General features: G+C 36.2%; 1 protein-coding gene across 12 annotated transcripts in view; it reads left to right on the forward strand.

The window, feature by feature from the left end:
* MS4A13 (membrane spanning 4-domains A13) overlaps window positions 1-20858 on the forward strand; it is a 56217-nt gene extending 35359 nt beyond the window's left edge. For 4 of the 12 annotated variants that reach the window (XR_006297477.1, XM_043581258.1, XM_043581259.1 and 1 more), the window contains 5 exons: window positions 3-146; window positions 5083-5139; window positions 15347-15466; window positions 18109-18165; window positions 20670-20858. Coding sequence is in view for 4 of the 12 variants with exons in the window: in XM_043581258.1 (XP_043437193.1) it covers window positions 3-146; window positions 5083-5139; window positions 15347-15466; window positions 18109-18165; window positions 20670-20753 (462 nt within the window). In the remaining 8 variants the exon portion in view is untranslated. Of the gene's footprint in view, window positions 1-2; window positions 147-5082; window positions 5140-15346; window positions 15467-18047; window positions 18166-19406; window positions 19489-20669 lie in introns of all 12 variants that reach the window. The other 8 variants (XR_006297480.1, XM_043581260.1, XR_006297473.1 and 5 more) reach the window with 6 other exon arrangements.
* The last annotated feature ends 280 nt before the right edge of the window (window positions 20859-21138 follow it).

The following is a 21138-nucleotide window of genomic DNA, read 5'->3' on the forward strand; positions in this document are numbered from 1 at the left end:
AGGCCATACAAATAATGACTGGTCTGATTGTTCACTTCGTGGGACAGCTCTGGACGTATTTGTTTACCACACAAGTTATTGCATTTGGAAAAGCGTATCTTCCTCTTGTAGTAATAACAAGATACGCATATTGGTCATCTGTGTGTGTAAGTGAATAATCTATTCCTTCATTGTTATTCATTTATTCATCACATTTAGTGACTGTTTCCGAACCAAGCAGTGTGTCAGAGATAGAACACAAAAAAAAAAAAATCACAATCTCTATTCTCAATGAATGCATTCTTATATTTAGTTGAAAAGGAATCTATCAATAGGAAAAGAACCTAGATCCTTACCAGTAATATTCCTTCATAATAAGAGTATGTCTTTGTTAACAGGATACTTTTTACATGCTCTTTGGATAATGGGAACAATAGTAACAGTAAGGTGCATAAGGTGCATTTTTGTAAAATGGAAAATGGTTGGTGACTATTTCACTACCCATAGGCCATTTATTTTGCCAGTGGAGCAAGTAATATGAGCTAGCACAATTGCTAAGGAAATAGTGGGACATACAGAATTTACATAGGGAAAGAAAACTGAAGTCTTTTTGTTCTGTTGATCTGAGAAGAATTTGGTGGAATTGAAAAGAAATCTCTAAAGAAAAATTCACTATGTCTGCGAGTATGGTGGATAATGCCACATTGTCCCCACAAAATCCTGAGTGAAAATCTTAATAATGATAATAATAACAATAATATTAAGAAGAAGAAGAAGGAGAGAAGGAGAAGAAATTTGAAATTTGGTCATTCAACCAGTACTTATAGAGTACCTACTATATGTCAAGTCCTGTTCTTGGTGCCTGAAATGCATCAGCAAACAAAACAGATCCCAGACGTTAGGGAGCTTTATTCTAGCAGGGGTAGTATGTTCCAAGGGCTATGGAAGTAAAAAAGAAAAAGAGTAAGGGGGAATGAAGATTCTGGGGAAGTAGTGAAAGGATATAGGTTACTGTTTTAAATTGAATGGTCAAAGTAGTTCTCATTGAAAAAGTTACTATTAGTAACCTATTGTTATATAACAAACCATGACAAAACCCAGTGGCATACAAACAAAAGTACAGTTGACCCTTGAGTGACGTGGAGGTTAGGGACACTGACCCCTGTACAGTTGAAAATCTGTGTATGTTAATCAACATAGTACCAGAAGTCCTAGCCACAGCAATTATACAAGAGAAAGAAATAAAAGGCATCCATATCCATATGGGTAAATAAGTAGTTAAACTGTCACTATTTGCAGGTGACATGATACTATATATAGAAAATTTTAAAGACTCCACTAATAAGTCAATTCAGTATACTTGCAGGATACAATATTAATACCCAGAAATCAATAGCATTTCTATATACTAATAACAAAGCAGCAGAACAAGAAATTAAGAAAACAACACCATTTACAATTACACCAAAAAAAAAAAAAATTAGGAACAAACTTAACCAAAGAGGTGAAAGACCTGTACTCTGAAAACTATAAAACATTGATGAAAAGAGGAGCACCTGGGTGGCTCAGTCGGTTAAGCGTCTAACTTCAGCTCAGGTCATGATCTCACAGTTCATGGGTTCAGGCCCTGCGTAGGTCCATACGCTGACAGCTCAGAACTCAGAGCCTGGAGCCTGCTTCAGATTCTGTGTCTCCCTTTCTCTCTGCCCCTCCCCTGCTCCTTTCTGTCTCTCTCTCTCTCTCTCTCTCTCTCTCTCTCTCTCTCTGTCTTTCCAAAAACTAAGCATTAAAAATTTTTTTTAAAAATTGATGAAAGAAATTGAAGACAACACAAACCCGTGGAAACATATACTGTGCTCATGGATTGGAAAAATTAATACTGTTAAAATGTCTACAGATTCAATGCAATCTACAGAATCAATTCAATCCCTATCAAAATACCAATAGCATTTTTTACAAAACTAAAAACAAATAATACTAAAATTTGCAGAAACCATAAAGACCCCAAATCTTGAAAAAGCAATCTTGAGAAAGAAAACAAAGCTGGATATATCACAATCCCAGATTTCAAGATATACTGCAAAACACTATGGTACTGGCACAAAAATAGACATAGATCAATGGAACAGAATAGAGAGCCCAGAAATAAACCCACGCTTATATAGTCAATTAATCTTTGACAAAGGAGGCAAGAATACGCAATGGGGGAAAGACAGTCTGTTCAACAAATGGGGCTGGAAAAACTGGACAGCTACATGCAAATAATGAAACTGGACCACCTTTTAACACCATACACAAAAACAAACTCCAAATGGATGAAAGACCTAAAACCATAGGTCTTAGGACCTATGGATGGAGACCTGAAACCATAAAAATCCGAGAAGAGAGCACAGGCAGTAATTTCTCTGATATCAGCAGTAGCAACATTTTTCTAGATATAATTCCCAAGGCAAGGGAAACAAAAGCAAAGATAAACTATTGAGACTACATCAAAATAAGAAACTTTTTCACAGCAAAGGAAACCATCAACAAAACTAAAAGACAATCGGGCGCCTGGGTGGCGCAGTCGGTTAAGCGTCCGACTTCAGCCAGGTCACGATCTCGCGGTCCGTGAGTTCAAGCCCCGCGTCAGGCTCTGGGCTGATGGCTCGGAGCCTGGAGCCTGTTTCCGATTCTGTGTCTCCCTCTCTCTCTGCCCCTCCCCCGTTCATGCTCTGTCTCTCTCTGTCCCAAAATAAATAAACGTTAAAAAAAAAATTAAAAAAATAAAAAATAAAAAAAACTAAAAGACAATCTACCGAATGGGAGGAGACATTTGCAAATGATATACCCAATAGAGGTTACTATCCAAAATACGTAAAGAACTTACGCAACTCAACACCAAAAAAAAAAAAAATCAATATTATTGCAAAATGGGCAGAGAGAGAGGGGGAGACACAGAATCCAAAGCAGTCTCCAAGCTCTGAGCTGTCAGCAGAGCCCGATGCGGGGCTCGAACCCACGAACTGTGAGATCATGAGCAGAGCTCAAGTCAGATGCTTAACCAACTGAGCCACCCAGGTGCCCGATTCACCTAAAGTGGCCCCCAAATATTCTCTTATATACCACCAGCCTGAGTCCGACAAATATAAATGTATGAATAGAGAAAATGGGAATTTTATAAATCAGTTATAGCCCATAAAATCAAGGGTTTTTTGTTTCTGTTTTGTTTGTTTGCCATACCACATCCCATTAGCTGGTCTCTATGTCCTAAGCCCTTCTTCAGGGGAATTGACATCTTTGAAACAGTTGATGATCTAACTATACATCATTTGGAATTCACTGTTGCTCATATACTCCTTTGATGTTTTTAATGGACCATCATCCAGAAATGGAGCTGCTAAAGTGAATGAACGTATGTGTTCAGGCTCTGCACTTTGGGATGAGGCCTGCAATATACAAGAAATAACTACAGTAATTTTCTTTATGACCATGATTCTGTCTGATATTAAAAAAGAAAACATCCTGGTGATGGTCTTCTTTCTGATGACTTTGTTTTATGTTTTGGTTTTCTGGGAGGCTTTTCCAGAATGAGAACCTCAAGTGGAGAAAGTCCAAGATGCTAAGGAAGAACAGAGTCTTCTTGGTCCAGTGCTTAGTACTTGGTAAAGCACTTGGTAAAGTGCTTATTTCACTGCAGGGTTGTTTTTTTTTTTTAAAGAAAACAGGACCACCACAAGATTTATGAAAATACAGAAACTAGTATGAGAATCGGAGCCTTCACAAATGTGGGAGTTCCTGGAGATGAGAAGACATGGAAAGGAGAGTTGGAGAATCGTAAGGAGAGTCTCTAACTGCTTCTGCCTGAGGCACCAGCAAGAGTGGAAAGGTTGAAGTTGTAATTAAATCTAAGAAGCCATGGGTTCCTGGCCACCAGAGTGGGGTTGCCGAGGGAAGGTTATGGAGAAGTCTGGAAGCTGCCTGTGGAAGACAAAAATGAAAACATAACAGAGGAATAGGAGAAAAAAAAAAAATAAGGCCATGGCTGCCATATCTGATCACCATGATCTTGTGAGAGTGATACTTTCTCCTTCCCTTCTCTCTTCCAAATACTGCTCCAGACTTTCTTTTGGCCACTTGTAAGCAGAGACCATCAGAGGAAAGGAATTCTAGAAAATGTAGTTCTGAGCCTTAGGTGGAAGCTAGTAGGACCAAGTTGGGTATAAATAATTCAGCGAATTGCTCTCTATGTAATTATTACAACAACAACACAGTAAAACAGACAGAAAATATGAATCCCCATTTTACCAATGAAAAAAGCAAAACTAATGATAGAGTCTATGTGACTCCACTGAGTCACATAGAAAGCAAATGCAAGGATTCAAATTCAGAGCCTTCTGACCCCAAAATGCTACTTAGTATTGACATGTTAGTGGCCCCATTTTTCTGGGGAAAGAGCATTCCTTCCCTTTACCACTAATGGAATAGTTAATGTTTTAATGCTATGGGAAGTTTCCATGCCTGCGTAAAGTTGTACCAATGAAATGAATAAATTTCTGGTACACCCTGTCATCTTTCTAACAAGTTTTAGGAAATGATAGAAGGTTTCAGCACAAGCTACTCATGGAAGACATTATATAATTCTTATATTTAAACGTGTAAAATGAAACTTAAATAATTTCTAAATTATATTTTCCATTACTAAAATATTTTTAACATTGTAATAAAAGTACTTCCATGTGAAATCACCAGTATATATCATTGTCTAGTAGTAAGTTCATTAATGGGATATATTTTCTCATAATTCACCTAATGGGATCACTAGATTATGATTGACAAAATCTAAGTAAAATTTGACACTCCTTTTGCCCTATGAAGTCAACTTGAGATCCACATGGTTCCATTTCCAATGCATGTGTTGTTTTACTGAACAGAGACTTCTTGCCTTCTCCATCTCTGTAATACAGAAAATTGAATTATTTTTGGAATGATTTTCTCAATGGTCCCACCAAAGAATTAATATGATATTCCTCATGTTACAGCATTCCAGAATTCTTTTACTCTTTAAGTTTATATATAAAAATAATGACTTGGTATATTAATAAATGTGATTTTTGTTTCCAGTTTCTCTTCTCAGGAGTCTTTGCAGTATTAACAGAGAGGATGCGTTCAACATTCTTGGTAAGTCAGAATACTTGTAGCAACTATAGAGATAACAGTTTTATTTGCCAGAAGAAGGAGAGTCAGTAAGCAGGTAACATTGTCTCTGAGTCACTTGAGAAGGAACAAAGCTGGAGACATCACACCTCTGATATCAGACTATGCTACAAAACTATAGTAATAAAAACTGTATGGCACTGGCATAAAATAGGACAGACCAACAGAACAGAATCCAGAGCCTGGAATTAAATCCCTGCGTTTATAGTCAACCAATATTCAACAAGGAAGTCAAGAATACCCAATGGGGAAAGGATAGTCGTTTCAACAAATGGTACTGGAAAACCAAATAAACAATACGCAAAATGATAAAATTGGATCCTCATCTTACACTGCTGTTATTTATTTTAAAAACATACTTTACATATAGACAGTTTTAAGTAGAAGTTGGAATAACAATATTTGTTGTGAACACCAACCAAAAGAAAGCTGTATTAATATTATACAAACTAGGCTTTAAAGCAAAAGTTATCAGATTTTTATTGGAAAGGGACACTGCATAATACTAAAAGGTTTAGTTCAACATAATGTATAATAATCCTAAATATTTACCTTTTTTTTTTAATTTTTTTTTTTCAACGTTTATTTATTTTTGGGACAGAGAGAGACAGAGCATGAACGGGGGAGGGGCAGAGAGAGAGGGAGACACAGAATCGGAAACAGGCTCCAGGCTCTGAGCCATCAGCCCAGAGCCCGACGCGGGGCTCGAACTCATGGACCGCGAGATCGTGACCTGGCTGAAGTCGGACGCTTTAACCGACTGTGCCACCCAGGCGCCCCAATATTTACCTCTTTAAAAAAAATTTTTTAATCTTTATTTATTTTTGAGAGAGAGACAGAGTGTGAGCAGGGGAGGATCAGAGAGAGAGGGAGACACAGAATCCAAAGCAGTCTCCAAGCCCTAAGCTGTCAGCACAGAGCCTGATGCGGGGCTCGAACTCACAAACCATGAGATCATGACCTGAGCCGAAGTTGGATGCTCAACTGACTGAGCCACCCAGGTGCCCCATAAATATTTACCTATTAAGGTAGCTTTAAAATAAGCAAAAAAAATTTTTTGACAAAATAAGAGAGAAAGAGAAATCTACAATCATATTTGGAGAAGCTATGCGACTTTCTACCAGAGAATAGAAAAAGAAGAAAAATACCTCCCAACCCATTATGAAGACAATATATCATTGATTCTAAAACTCTACCTGGATCTTATAATAAAAGAAAATTACAGACTAAAATCCCTCATGACCATAGATGTAAAAATCCTAAAAATATATATTAGCAAATAAAATATAGAATATTGAAAAATACAAATAGAAAGGATAATATAGTGAAAAATGCAAATAGAAAGGATCATACATCATGACTAATTCCAGAAATACAAGGTTAGATTAACATTTGAAAATAAATCAATGTGATCTACCACATTAAAAACATAAAAATCAAGTGATCAACTCAATGAATGAATAAAAAAACAAAAGGTATCTGTCAAAAGAGAGAGGGAGAAATAATATCATGCTTAATAGTGAAAACTGAAAATTTTAATACTTCCCCTAATGCTTTATCTTTTAACAAGAGAAGCATATAGGCTATCATCATATATCTTCGGTATTTTATTTAAGGTGTCCTATCCATTGCTATAAGGCAAAGAAAAAGGAAGTATATGATATTGGAAAGAAGAAAAAATATTTCTGGATGACAAAGTTTAAGAAATAAATGAATTTTATATCTTCAATATATAAAAACCAAATAAGTTATCTTTCTATATGCTTGCAGAAACCAGTGGATAAACAAATGTTAAAATACCATTTACATTAATATTAAAACTGTTAAGACTCATAGAAACAAATATATCAACATATGTGCAAGATTTCTACTCTAAAAAAGACACAAGAAAACAATGTAATGGCATCTTTAAAGCACTGGGGGGAAAAACTGTCAACTAGAATTCCATACCTACTGAAAATATCCCCTTAGTATCAATGGTGAAATCAATTCATTTTCATATAAGCAAAAGCTGAGAAATGTTTCTATTATCAGATCTGCAATACCAAAGGAAATTAACGTTCTTCAGGCTGAAGGGAAGTGGTGGCAGATGGAAACTTGGACACACAAGACGAAATAAAGAACACCAGAAATTATAAATATATAGTATGTTAGTGCACTATTGCTGCTGTAATAAATTACCACAACCTTATTGACTTAAAACAACATAAATTTATTATCTTAGAGTTTTAGAGATCAAAAGTCTCAAAATCAGAATGTTGAAAGAACTGTTTTCCTTCTGGAGGCTATTGGGAAGATTTTGTACCTTGCCTTTTTTTAGCTTCTAGAGGCTGCCACATTCCTCGGCTGGAGCCACACCATTCTAATCTCTTATCCTCTGTCTCATAAACACATTGTCTTTTCTTTGTTGTCCTCTTTCCTCCCTCTTACAAGGACCCTTGTTACTACATTAGGCCAAACCAGATATTTGAGGATAACCTTATCTCAAGGTCTTTAACTTAATCACATCTATACATTCCCCTTTGCCTCATATTTACATAGTCACAGTTTCTGGGGATTATGACATCTATTATAGAGCTATTATTTAGCCTACCACATATAGGTAAAGATAAAATATTGTGTTTTTTATTTCTTAATATCTTTACTGACTACTAAAAACAAAAAAATGTACCCCTAAATAGCCAAAAGCAATCTTGAGAAAGAAGAACAAAGCTGGAGGCATCGTGGTCTCTAATTTCAAACTATATTACAAAGCTATAGTAATCAAAACAGTATGATAAATGGCATAAAAACAGACGCATAAATCAATGGAACAGAACAGAAATCCCAGAAATAAACCCATGCATATATGGTCACCTAATTTATGACAAAGGAGCCAAGAATATAAAATGGGAAAGGGCAGTCTCTTCAATAAATGGTGTGAAGAAAACTAGACAGCCAGGGCACCTGGGTGGCTCAATCAGTTGAGCATTGACTTTTGGTTTCAGCTCAGGTCATGATCCCACGGTTCATTAGTTTGAACCCCACATCGGGCTGTGTGCTGACAGTGCGGAGCCTGCTTTGGATTCTCTCTCTCTCCCTCTCTCTCTCTGCCCCTGCTGTGTGCTCTCTCTCTCTCTCACACACACACAAAATAAATAAACTTTTTAAAAAATTTTAAAGAAAACTGGACAGCCACAATGCAAAGGAATGGAACTAGACTACTATCTCACACCATACAAAAAATTAATTCAAATGGATTAAAGACTTGAATGCAAGACCTGAAGACAAAATTCCTAGAAGAAAACATAGGCCATAAGCTCCTTGACATTGGTCTTGACAATGATTTTTTTTTTGGACTTGACACCAAAGACAAAGGCAACAAAAGCAAAAATAAGCAAATGGGACTGCATCACATTAGGAACTTCTGCACAGCAAAGGAAACCATCAACAAAATGAAAAGCCAACCTACTGAATGGGAGAAAATAGTTACAAATCATATATCAGATAAGGAGTTAATATCCAAAATATATAAAGATCAAGCACAAAGCAATAGCAAAAAAAGCCAAACCAGTTTAAAGTTGGGTAGAGAATTGAAATAGACATTTTTAAAAAGTTTTTCTTTAAATTCCAGTTAGTTAACATATAGTGTAATATTAGTTTCCAGTGTAAAATATAGTGATTTGATGCTTCCATAAACACCCAGTAATCATCACAGCAAACATACTCGTTAATCCTCATCACCTATTTTACCCATCCCCCCTACCCACCTCCCCTCTGGTGACCATCACTTTGTTCTCTATAGTTAGGAGTCTGTTTCTTGGTTTGCCTCTGTCTTTTTTTTCCCCTTTGCTCATTTGTTTTGTTTCTTAAGTTCCACATATGAGTGAAATCATATGGTATTTGTCTTTTACTGATTACTTCTTTCACTCAGCATAATACTCTCTAGCTCCATCCACACCCTTGCAAATGGCAAGATTTCATTCCTTTTTATGGCTGAGTAATATTCCATTGCATATATATACCACATCTTCTTTGGACACTTGGGCTATTTCCATAATTTGGCTATTATAGATAATGCTGGTATAAACATCAGGGGTACATGTCTCCCTTTGTATTAGTATTTTTGTATCCTTTGGGTAAATAGCTAGTAGTACAATTGCTGGATCATAGAGTAGTTCTATTTTTAACTTTTTAAGGAAACTCCATACTGTTTTTCAGAGTGGCTGTACCAGTTTGCATTCTTACCAACAGTGCAAAAGGGTTCTGCTTTCCCCACATTCTCACTAGCACCTGTTGTTTTCAAAGAAAACATACAGAAGGCCAACAGGTACACGAAAAGATGCTCAAATCACTAAACACCAGGGGAGTGCCTATCAAAACCATAATATCACACCTGTTAGAATGGCTACAATAAAAAAAAAGGAAATAAGTTTTGGAGAGGATGTGGAGAAAAGAGAACCCTCGTGCACTGTTGGTGGGAATGAATTGGTGCAGTCGCTATGGAAAACAATATGACAGATTCTGAAAAAGTTAAGACTAGAACTACCATGTGATCCACCAATTCCATTTCCAGGGATTTATCTGAAGAAAACAAAAATACTAACTTGAAAAGATATATGCATCCCTATGTTCATTGCAGCATTATTTACAATAGCCAAGATACAAGAACAACACACACACACATACACAATGGAATATGACTCACTCATAAAAAAGTATGAATTTTTGCCTTTTCCAACAACATGGACGGACTTTGAGGGCATTATGCTAAATGAACTAAGTCATATGGAGAAAGATAAATACAGTGCAATCTCAGCCTAGAAAAATCTAAATTTACATATATACATGAATATTCTACAAAAAGTCTAAAATTTCTAAAAATCTAAAAAAAACAAACAAACAAACCTTTATACAACTAGAGAACAGATTGGTGGTTGCCAGAAGTGGAGGGTGGGGGTGGGCAAAATGAGTGAAGGGAGTCAAAATGTGTCTACTTCCAATTATAAAATAAATAATCATAGGGATGTAATACACAACATGGCAACTGATATTGTTAATAATACTGCATTGCATATTAGAAAGCTGCTAAAAGAATAAATCTTTTTTTAAGTTTTTATTTATTTATTTTTGAGAGAAAGAAAGAGAGAGAGAGGGGAGAGAGAGAGCACGCACAAGCAAGAGAGGGTCAGAGAGAGGGGGACAGATGATCTGAAGCAGGCTCTGTGCACACAGCAAAGAGCCCGATGTGGGGCTTGAACTCACGAACCATGAGATCATGACCTGAGCCAAAGTCCAACGCTTAACCGACTGCACCACCCAGGTGCCCCAAAGAATAAATCTTAAAAGTTCTCATCACTAGGATGAAAAAAAATTTTTTTTTTAATTTTTTTTTTCAACGTTTATTTATTTTTGGGACAGAGAGAGACAGAGCATGAACGGGGGAGGGGCAGAGAGAGAGGGAGACACAGAATCTGAAACAGGCTCCAGGCTCTGAGCCATCCGCCCAGAGCCCGACGCGGGGCTCGAACTCACGGACCGCGAGATCGTGACCTGGCTGAAGTCGGACGCTTAACCGACTGCGCCACCCAGGTGCCCCGAAAAATTTTTTTAACTATGTATGATGATGGATGTTAACTAGACTTATTGTGGTGATCATTTTGTAATATATACAAATATCAAATCATTATGTTGTACACCTGAAAGCAATATAATCATGCATGTCAATTATATACCTCACTTTAAAAATTAACATTATATTTTCAATTTTATAACATGTGTGAGTAAAATATTTTACAAAAGTAACACAAAAGTAAATAGAATTAAAATACCATAAATGTGTTATGTTTTACAAGGAGTGGGACAATATTAATTCTGAGTGATATATTAAGGATACATATAGTAGAACCTAGACTATACAATAATACAAAACTATGCAGTTAAAAAGCCCATTAAGGAGGGGCGCCTGGGTGGCTCAGTTGGTTGAGTGTCAGACTTCGCCTCAGATCATGATCATAGCTCATGGGTTGGTGCCCTGCATCAGGCTCTGTGCTACAGCTCAGAGCCTGGAGCCTGCTTTGGATTCTGTGTGTCTCCCTCTCTCTGCCCCTCCCCCACTCCGGCTTCCCCCCTCTCAAAAATAAATAAAGATTAAAAAAATTAATAAAAATAAATAAATTTCCCATTAAGGAAACAAAAGCTTAAAAAATATTTTAACCCAGGGGTGCCTGGGTGGCTCAGTCGGTTAAGCATCTGACTCTTGATTTCGGCTCAGGTCATGGTCTTGTGGTGTTTCGTAAGCTCGAGCCCTGCATTGGGCTCTGCGCTCGCGTCATAGAGCCTGCTTGGGATTCACTCTCTCCCTCTCTCTGTCCCTACCCCACTCGTACCATCTCTGTCTCTCTCAAATGAGTAAAATAAAAACCTTAAAAACAATATTTTAACTCAAAGCAGAGAAAGAAAAACAAAAAAAAAAATAGAACAACCCAAATATATCAATAATCATATCACATGTAAATAGACAAACACTCCAGTTAAAAGTCCAATATCCTGAGACTAGCCAAACAAGTAATGCCCACTAGAAGTAATAGAATATCAAAAAATATACATGAAAAGATGGACATGTGTAAGCATAAGGAAGCTCATGTGTTATAATCATTAAGAACCAATAAATATGAAGACATACCATGTGACTACCAATAGAGACATTTCAGTGTAATAAAGTGTTAATTCATCAGGAATACATAACTAACACAAATGTGTAGGTATCTAATATTAGAAGTTTAAGATAAATGAAGCAAAAACAAAAGAAATAAAAGGAGAAGTAGAAAAATCCACAATCATAATAGATTTTGACATGTCTCTCTAAGTAATTGAAAGAACAGGTGAACAAAAACCAGGAGTAGAAAATTGAAACATTTGACTTAGTTAATCTTTGTAAAACACTACACAGAGAAAGACTCTAGAATACATACTCTTTTAAACTGCACATAGAAAGTTCACCAAGATACAGCATACACTGAAACAGAAAATAATAACAAATTTCACATGACTGCACGAAATATTATAGAATAGGTTTATTATTCTTACTATAGGCAACCTACTGATGAAACAGAAATAACTTGAAATAGAATTAAATTAAAATGAAAGCAAATTAAATTAAAAATTAATCATTGTATATCCAAGAAATAATCCAAATATTTGGAAATTACACAATACAGTTAATAAATAACACATGAATAAAAAAATCACAAAAAAACTAGAAAATATTTTGAGCTGAATGACAGAAACACTACATATCAATATTTTTGAGATAAAACAATGCTTGAAGGAAATTTACAGCTTTTAAAAGTGTATAGTAGAAGAAATGAAGGGTTTAAAGTCCAATTATCTGAATTTCCAACTTAAAAACTAGAAAAGAAAGAGAATATTTAATACAAAGTAAGTGGAGGGCATGAAGCAATAAAGATAAGAGCAGGTGCCAATAAAATAGAAGACAGATACACAAGAAACTAGCAAAGCTGAAAATTTGTTCTTTGAAAAGATTAATAAAATTGATAAACCTCTGGTAAGATTGATCAAGAAACAATAAGATAAAACATAAATTACTGTATCAAGAATTAAAGATGAAATATCAGTACAGATACTAGAGACAGTAAAGAAATAACATGGAAATGCTATAAATGACATTATACTAATAAACTGTGAAAAACACAACTTACCAAAAGGACAAGAAGAAATAGAAAATTAAATATCCCTGTATTTGTTAAAGGAATTGCATTAATCATTAAAGATCTTTCCATGAAGAAAATTCTAGGCACACATGTTAAGTAATAAATCTATCAAAGATGTAATGAACAAATGATATCACATGGTACACAAAATATTTCAGAAAACAAAGGAGAAGGAACATTTTCCAATGGAATTTTTGGAATCCAACATAATCCTGACACCAAAAATTAGCAAGGACCTTAAAAGAAAAAGAAAAATAGAAGATCACTGCCCATAATGAATGCTGATGTCAAAATACTTAAAATATCATAAATCATATTCAGTGATATATTTTTTAAATCATAATGCAGTAGAATTTATTCCAGGAATGCAAGCTTGGTTCAACGTTCGAAAAACAATCAGTGTGATTCAATATATTAGGGTAATTAAAGAAATGAAGAAAAAGCATTTGAAATTTTTTTTTACAAGGATCTTATCAAAATAGTAAAAGTGAATGTCCTCCACCCACTAAAGGGCACCTACAAAAAATTCTATAGCTAATATTATACTTAATGGTAAAAACCTGTTTTTCCCTTGGATCTGAATGTTGCCAGTAATTACTGTTTCACCAAATTTATATAATATTGTACAGGAGTTCTTGTCTAGTGCAGTTAAGTCAGGAAGAAGGAATAAAAACCATCAAGTTTAAAAAGTTAATGGTAATACCTGCTTTATTCATAGACATTCCTATACATCCTAAGAAGTCTACAAAAAAAAATATTCAACTAATTAGAATTTATCAACATTGAGGAATACAAATTCACATTAAGAAGTCCACTGTATTTCTGTGTATTGGAGATGAAATTTGTAAAAACACCTTTACAATTGCACTCAAAAATAAAACACTTAGAAATTATTTTCCCTAGGGGCACCTGAGTGGCTCAACCAGTTAAGCATCCAACTCTTGATTTCGGTTCATGATCTCATGGTTCATGGGTGTGAGTCCCATATCGGGCTCTGAGCCGACAGCATGGAGCCTGCTTGGGATCCTCTCTCTCTGTCCCTTCCCCACACACATCCCCCCCCTCAAAATAAATAAACTTAAAAAACAAGAATTTATCCCTAAGTGTCAATGAAATATTTCCAAAACCTTTGCATAGACCACTACAAAACATCACAGAGAGAAACTGAACAGTATCTAAATAAATGGGTATGTTCATGGATGGAAAAACAAACACTTTTAAGATGTCAGTTTTCCTTCAAATGATTTTATAGATCCAATACAATCCCAGTCAAAGTCCTAAAAGGATTTTTTTCTCATTGTTGATAAGTTGATTTCAAAATCTATGTGGAAATAATCAAAAAGAAAGAAAGTGTAAAACTAATAATACTTGGTTTTAAGAGTTAATGAACATTTTATTTTAATGTAATTATCTCTAAGGGGAATTTATTCCAAAAGAATAAATTAAGATCAGTGTACAACAGTGAACAGCATATAGATAAACATATGATTTGGGGCTCCTGGGTGGCTCAGGCAGTTAAGCATCCAACTTCAGCTCAGGTCATGATCTCGCAGTCCGTGAGTTCGAGCCCCGCGTCGGGCTGTGTGCTGACAGCTCAGAGCCTGGAGCCTGTTTCAGATTCTGTGTCTCCCTCTCTCTCTGCCCCTCCCCCGTTCATGCTCTGTCTCTCTCTGTCTCGAAAATAAATAAACGTTAAAAAAAAAAAAAAAGATAGAATTCCACTGATGCAAATGATTGCAAGGAAATAAGTATAAGACAAGGACATCCTCCAAAAGTATCATAGGGCTTATCTCTCCTCTGACTTCATCTATGGACAAAGTGTGATTATGCAGCACCATTTACATATGCATTGTCCTGAGTACATAGCCTAACAAGATGTGGCCTGAAAACAATGGCACTTTGAGGGATGTAATTAATTCCCCACTATCTTCAAGATAAAATCCTATCTATCTAGATGACACCTATCTCTCCAGCAAAATTCCCCATGACTCCCCTTCTAGCACTGTTAAATGAACCATGGCAAACTCCTGGAACATTAGCTCTCTGGTCATCTATGCCTGTGTGGCACTGAAAATTTGGCTCTATTGTTAACATTTTTTCCATCTTATTCACATCTGATAGGCACTTGTTCACCTTCCTCACCAGTCTTCCTTGAGAGCAGGACCACTTCTTTTCTGCCTCTTTATCTAACAACACAGAGGACAGTTTACATGATACAGAATTGGCATTCAACAATTAGTTGTCAGAGAAGGAATAAATATATGCACGCTACATCAAATTTTTATTTTCTCCCAAATTGTTCAGTTATTGGGACAAATCTGCAGTTCTGACAGTCCTTTTGATGGCCTTTACTATTCTGGAAAGATCAGGATTTGTATAAATCTTCTACTTGAATGTACCTGGCAGTGATGTATATGGATAACTTCCGGTGACTGGTGACTCGCTTCTTTCTATTCCAGATGTCCTATACTATGGCAGTGAACATCGTAAGTGCCTGCGCTGCCGTGATTGGTCTGCTTATACTATCATTTGAGTTTATAATATACAGTTTGACTACACAAGCTCCTATTTGGCCCGAGGTAAATACCAGGTTTCTATGAGAATTTCGTCAGAGATTTAGAGTTACACTTAAATTCTTTGGTGCGCGATCGAAGTAGTTAAGTATTAGGCAGGATATGGCAGTGACCTTTATCATTAGTGTACTCTGATGTGTGCCTTCTGCTACAAATGTGGTTCAAACTACAGGTTACCTTTCTAAATCTAGGATCACCCCAAACCTCAAGTAAGCAAATGGAATGTATTCTAAATATTAATAGATGTGTTTTGAGTGGTTTGGCATTATATTCAATTCTGGTATTGAATTAGTATTGTATTCAAAACTGGTATTATATACCAATTCTGGTATACAATAGGCCCACCTAGTATTTTCATAATGGGCAGCTCAGTTCTTCCTAGGTACCTCATCTCGGAAACCAGTTTTCCCAGACCTTAAATGATCAAGTGTATTCTAGCAAGATTTGATCTTCAAAGAAGGAAATAACATCCTTATGTACTTGTGACACCCAGGGACCCAGGGATTTATGCTCGCCAGGGATGTGATCTTCAGACAGAATAAAGTCGAACGCTATAAATGGATGTGATTTGGAATGTTATGTGTAATCAGTTCTGTATACACACGACTATATGGATCTTTCTGAACTTCCTGCTTCGTGTCTGTCAATCTTCCTGTCAGCAGGTCTGAGTCTGTTTTAAGTGTGTCTATGTTTGTGTTTCACTATGTGTGTATAGCTGTGTTTCTATCCACGTGGGACTGTGGACATTTGTGCATTTAACCATATATGTTTGTTCATGTGGGGGGGAGAAGAAGCTATGATGGCAAGGAGATAGGAATCAGTGCTAAGCAAGTTGGGTGGGAGTTAAAACCATAAGTTCTAAAACCTTCTCTGTGGATTCCTGTCTTTCTGTTCTATCCTATCTGCCCAGAGCTTGACAGAGGTCAAAAGAGATGGGCTTTTGACCAAGACCTAGAAACCAGCTTTCCTGATTTGAGCCTACCAGATGTTGCCTGTTTCTAAATTTTTAGCCTAATACATCAAGCTCTCTTTACTTCAAAATCTCAAACTCTTAGTTAATTAGCTAGCTCCAAAGCACATACATTGGTTTGCATTTTGATGAATTTTTCTTATTTCTACATAGCTTTGAAAGTGATTTTACAGCAAGTGGGATTGTAAACTTCCTCAGGGAATGATTTATGTCTCTGACTCAATTACAGAAATAAGCTAAGAAATGTTGGGGCATCTGGGTGGCCCAATCAGTTAAGCGACTGACTCTTGATTTTGGCTCAGGTCATGATCTCATGGTTTGTAGGTTTGAGCCCTGTGTCAATGCAAAGCCTGTTTGGGATTCTCTGTCTCCCTCTCTCTCTGCCTCTACCCTACTCATGCTCTCTCTCTCTTGAAAATAAATAAACATTAAAAAAAAAAAAAGAAAAAAATGTTAATCTACTTACTCATGGTCAGAGCTCTTTACTTGCAGAACATTCATCCTAATAAAAAATGGTCTAAATTCCAAGTTATTTCACTACACAAAATTGAGCCTAACAGAAATCAGTTAAATGACACATCAGAGAAACATCTTCTGGCTGCAGGGAATGCTAATATTTTATGACACATACCCTGAAGGATACCTTAAAGTAAAACCTTGAATAAACATAAGCCTCCAGCTATTGCTTCAGATTATATTTACACAATAGGAATGTCTCGTTTTACTGGGTTGGAGTGCAATTATAATCTTGATTCTTTCATTTTTCCAATTTATCTCTCGAACCACCAATGCTTATATAAGCAAGAAATCCAAGGTCTTCTTCCCCGTTGACCATCTCAAATTATTCAAGAACATTGACAGCCAAAGATTCAGTATGGACTCCAAACCTCTAGTTGAGTAGTAGTAGACTACCTCAGTGATCTACCAACATGCCCATAATTTCACATGTCATGGATTCAGTTGCTATCAAATGGTGTCAGTATTGAAAACTGGTGTCAATAGCCCAAGGTGGCCTTGTCACGAAGTGCTTTGGGCCCTTCTGGCCTGCAACTATCCAAGTGTCCTACAAGGATATGGGTCTACTGGGGTTTATAGTCAGAGGCACAATCCCAGGAGGACACCACCTACCCATAGGACACAAAAGCCCTTCTGTTGAGTCTAGTCATAAACCCAAACCTTTTTTTCCCCTCCACTGTAAGCTCCTCTTTAGGGCCCTTTCCTAAAACAGGCCTAATTCTAAACGTCTTTCCATTAAATAAGTTCTGTAACACCGAACTTCAAGAGTGTTCCAAGTCCATCTTCTCTAGAGGTCCACTGGCTTCAGTGAAAATTTGCTGACCTTACCCAAAACCACACACAGGAAAACGTAATCAATGATTCTCTTTATCCATTTGGCAGAAAACTGTCAGCTTATGCTCATCCTCAATAATTCTGAGTTATCACTATGATCAAGAAAATATATATAAATAACCACAGTTTGGGGGGCTGAGGATATATTGAGTAGTTTTTCTCTTAGTTTTTTATCTTCTTGCAATTAATTGTACAATGCTTTGATTATTTTTAAAGTGTTAACATATAAATATCTGTAAGGAATGTACATTTTATTTTTGGAAACAGAGAAGTGGTAAAATCCTTTCAGAATATCTGTTTTTATTCACCATCTTGGAGTTGTTTACAGCGTGCACAGTGGCCCATTGGATATACAAAGCTAAACATCTCAGATAATAAAGATGTGGTAAGTATCCCCTTTCTCCCTTGGTGAATTAGAAGATACTGGCTTCCATTATGAATCTGTTTGAAGAACTGAACTAAAGTTTTAATAAGATTTTAGTGTCGTCTCTAAGATGTGTTAAAGGTAGCTGAAAACACACTGTACTAATGTGTACTGAACAGGTTTCTACACAACTGAGGGACAATAATTTGCCCTAGACAAAGATGTTTTGTATTACATAATTTTTTTATGTTCACACCTCGTAAGAGAACAGGATAGAAGATAGATGATTTTCTGGCTTGAGTCTGCTTAAGTCAATAGATATTTCACTAGAAACAAACAAAAAGAACTTTTTGGAGGTTATAAGCAGGTCCAGGGATATGGGAATACTGAAGTCTTATACCTTTAATTTTCAAAGTTTGAGAAAACGTGTTGAATAGCAAAGTGTAGACTCTTTGGCGTTTTCAGAAACCACGATTTTACAGTAACTGAGAAGTTGGAAGAGATGGTAAAATCCATTTTCCTACTTCCTCCACATCTACTACGTCATGTCTAAAGACAAACTTTATCTCCAACTGACCTCAACATCACAGAATCAGAGAACTTTGGTAAAAGATACATCTGCCCTTTCCTCCCCAGTTCCCCTATCAGAGGCCCAGGTTTAAGGATCACTGAATCAGAAGAACAACTCAGAAGGAATGCAACGTTAATGTGGAGGAAAGAGGGGTTTATCTATGTATTCTAGACCAGATACATAGGGAGATTTAGGAAATGATCATTAAGAATCAGAATGCCTAGGGGCGCCTGGGTGGCTCAGTCGGTTAAGCGACCGATTTCGGCTCAGGTCATGATCTTGCTGTTCATGAGTTCAAGCCCCACATCAGGCTCTATGCTGGCAGCTCAGAGCCTGGAGCCTGCTTCATATTCTGTTTCTCTCTCTCTCTGTCCCTCCCCTGCTCATGCTCTGCCTCTCTCAAAAATAAATAAACACTAAAAAAAAAAAAAAAGAATCAGAATGCCTAGAACCCCGGGGGTCTTGGAGCAGAAGTAGGAAAAAAGAGTTGAGAGAAAAGGGGAAGGGAGAGACTTACAGATCTTGTTTTCAAATATTTCTGGTTCTAAGCCTTCATATGTACTTGGATGAAGCCATTGATACCCAGATAATATTTTCTTCCACCTCAAGCATCTGCTAAGTAAGGATAGGCATTGAAACATTCATACTAAAGTACAAATCACTGAGATTAAATCAACCATTGCTCTGATAGGAGAATGGAAATGCAAATTGCCAAATAATGTGAAAAAAATGAAGGAGCCCAAGGAAACCTTTCATCTAAGCTATGAGATGAGGTAAGAATGATATGGGTAAATCTCAGCTTTGAAAGCTATACCCAAGACTATTAGGTTTCATTCCTATCAGAAGTGTCATGTGTGGAATGTATGATTATGGAAATTATGGAACACCAGAATATGGGAAAACATCCTCAAATGATATGTTTCTTAGGTTCTCAGAAACTAGCAATGGAGAAGGAAACTTTATAGAAAATGTATTAAAAGGCAATCAGTGTTCCAGATATCAGGCTTTCAACACCCTTGTAATTTCTATGGAATGACATCTCACGTATTTTCAAAAGGAAATGCCTTTTGCAGTAGAAATGGAGATGTAGCCTCTGAGTATCAAGAGAAAGTGGAAAATTCAAAGGGAAAAATTTTTCTGATAATCCCATCTCTATTCCAAATAGTTTTATCAGATTAATTCAAAATAGAGGTTATTTAAGAAAAGCAATTCTGCAGATTAAGATGGCAACCCAAACAAGGCATATTTATGAAATGGTAAATAAATTAATTAGCATGGAGTATAGTCTTTGTGGAGGTGAGTGGTGGGAAATGCGATTCAAGAAAGTAGATTGGATCTAAATGATTACAGAAATGAATGTTGTGCTATAATATCAAACTCTCATGCTGTAAGTGTTGGCTGCCATAAATTTTAATACTGGGAGATGGAGAAAAAGAGGACGCGTATATTTAGATCACACGCACCAAACACACATACACACACGTCAACTTCATAATTCCCTATGAATAAATTGAAAGAGAAAAATCATGAATTGAACCTATGAGAATGTATATAGCTCTCGACCCAATTAGAATTTAAACTGATAGGTATTCAACGCTATACTAAATAATGCAATTTAGTTTGAGTAGAAAACTATATGTTCTTACGTGATCAATATTTTTAAGGGATGTATCTATTCCTATAACATCATTTTTGGCTGTCAACCTAAGGAAACAAAAAGGAAGGAAGGGAGAAAGAAAATAAAGAGAAGGAAAAAAGGGAAAAAGGCAGCAAAGGAGGAAGAAGGAGGAAGGAAAATTTTTTAAAAGCACCAAAAGCCCATAGTTTAATTTTTAAATCTCAAGGATGAGAACTTTCCAATTAGCATTCTTTCCAAAATTCTTCCCCAAATCCTGCAGTTATTTATTTGGGAGTGTATTAATGATTCAGTTTACTAACATCCAACTTACCTCAGGTACACGGCAGAAGGGGATCCTTTTCCTACATATTAAAGAACCGTAATGACCTGAGTCAAGGAGGAAAGCATAGTGGTGAATGAAGAACTTCATTTTGTTCAAGAGGCTTCTTGGAAAATGCATTTTAATGAAGTCCATCGTAGTATTTCCTTTCCCCCATTTCATTAATAAAAATTTTAATTGATAAATATGGTTTTTCTTCTGTGGGGAGGTGAGCATAAATTTATCTCAAGTTGAATCTGGTCATAGATTCTTCCATACAATAGAAATTCTAAAAATGGGTATAATGTTTCTGGAGTGGGATTTAGATCTAATATTATATGATGATATGCTAAATTCTGACTCAAGGAAATCATCTCATTGTGGAAAATAAAGTCAGTATAAATTATAAAAGATCCCATTACCTGTGAGTGTCTCTTAATAGATTAGCTTGAAATACAAATTCTAATATTTCCGGGCGCCTGGGTG

Source organism: Prionailurus bengalensis, chromosome D1, assembly GCF_016509475.1.
Source record: "Prionailurus bengalensis isolate Pbe53 chromosome D1, Fcat_Pben_1.1_paternal_pri, whole genome shotgun sequence".
NCBI classification, from domain to species: Eukaryota; Metazoa; Chordata; class Mammalia; order Carnivora; family Felidae; genus Prionailurus; species Prionailurus bengalensis.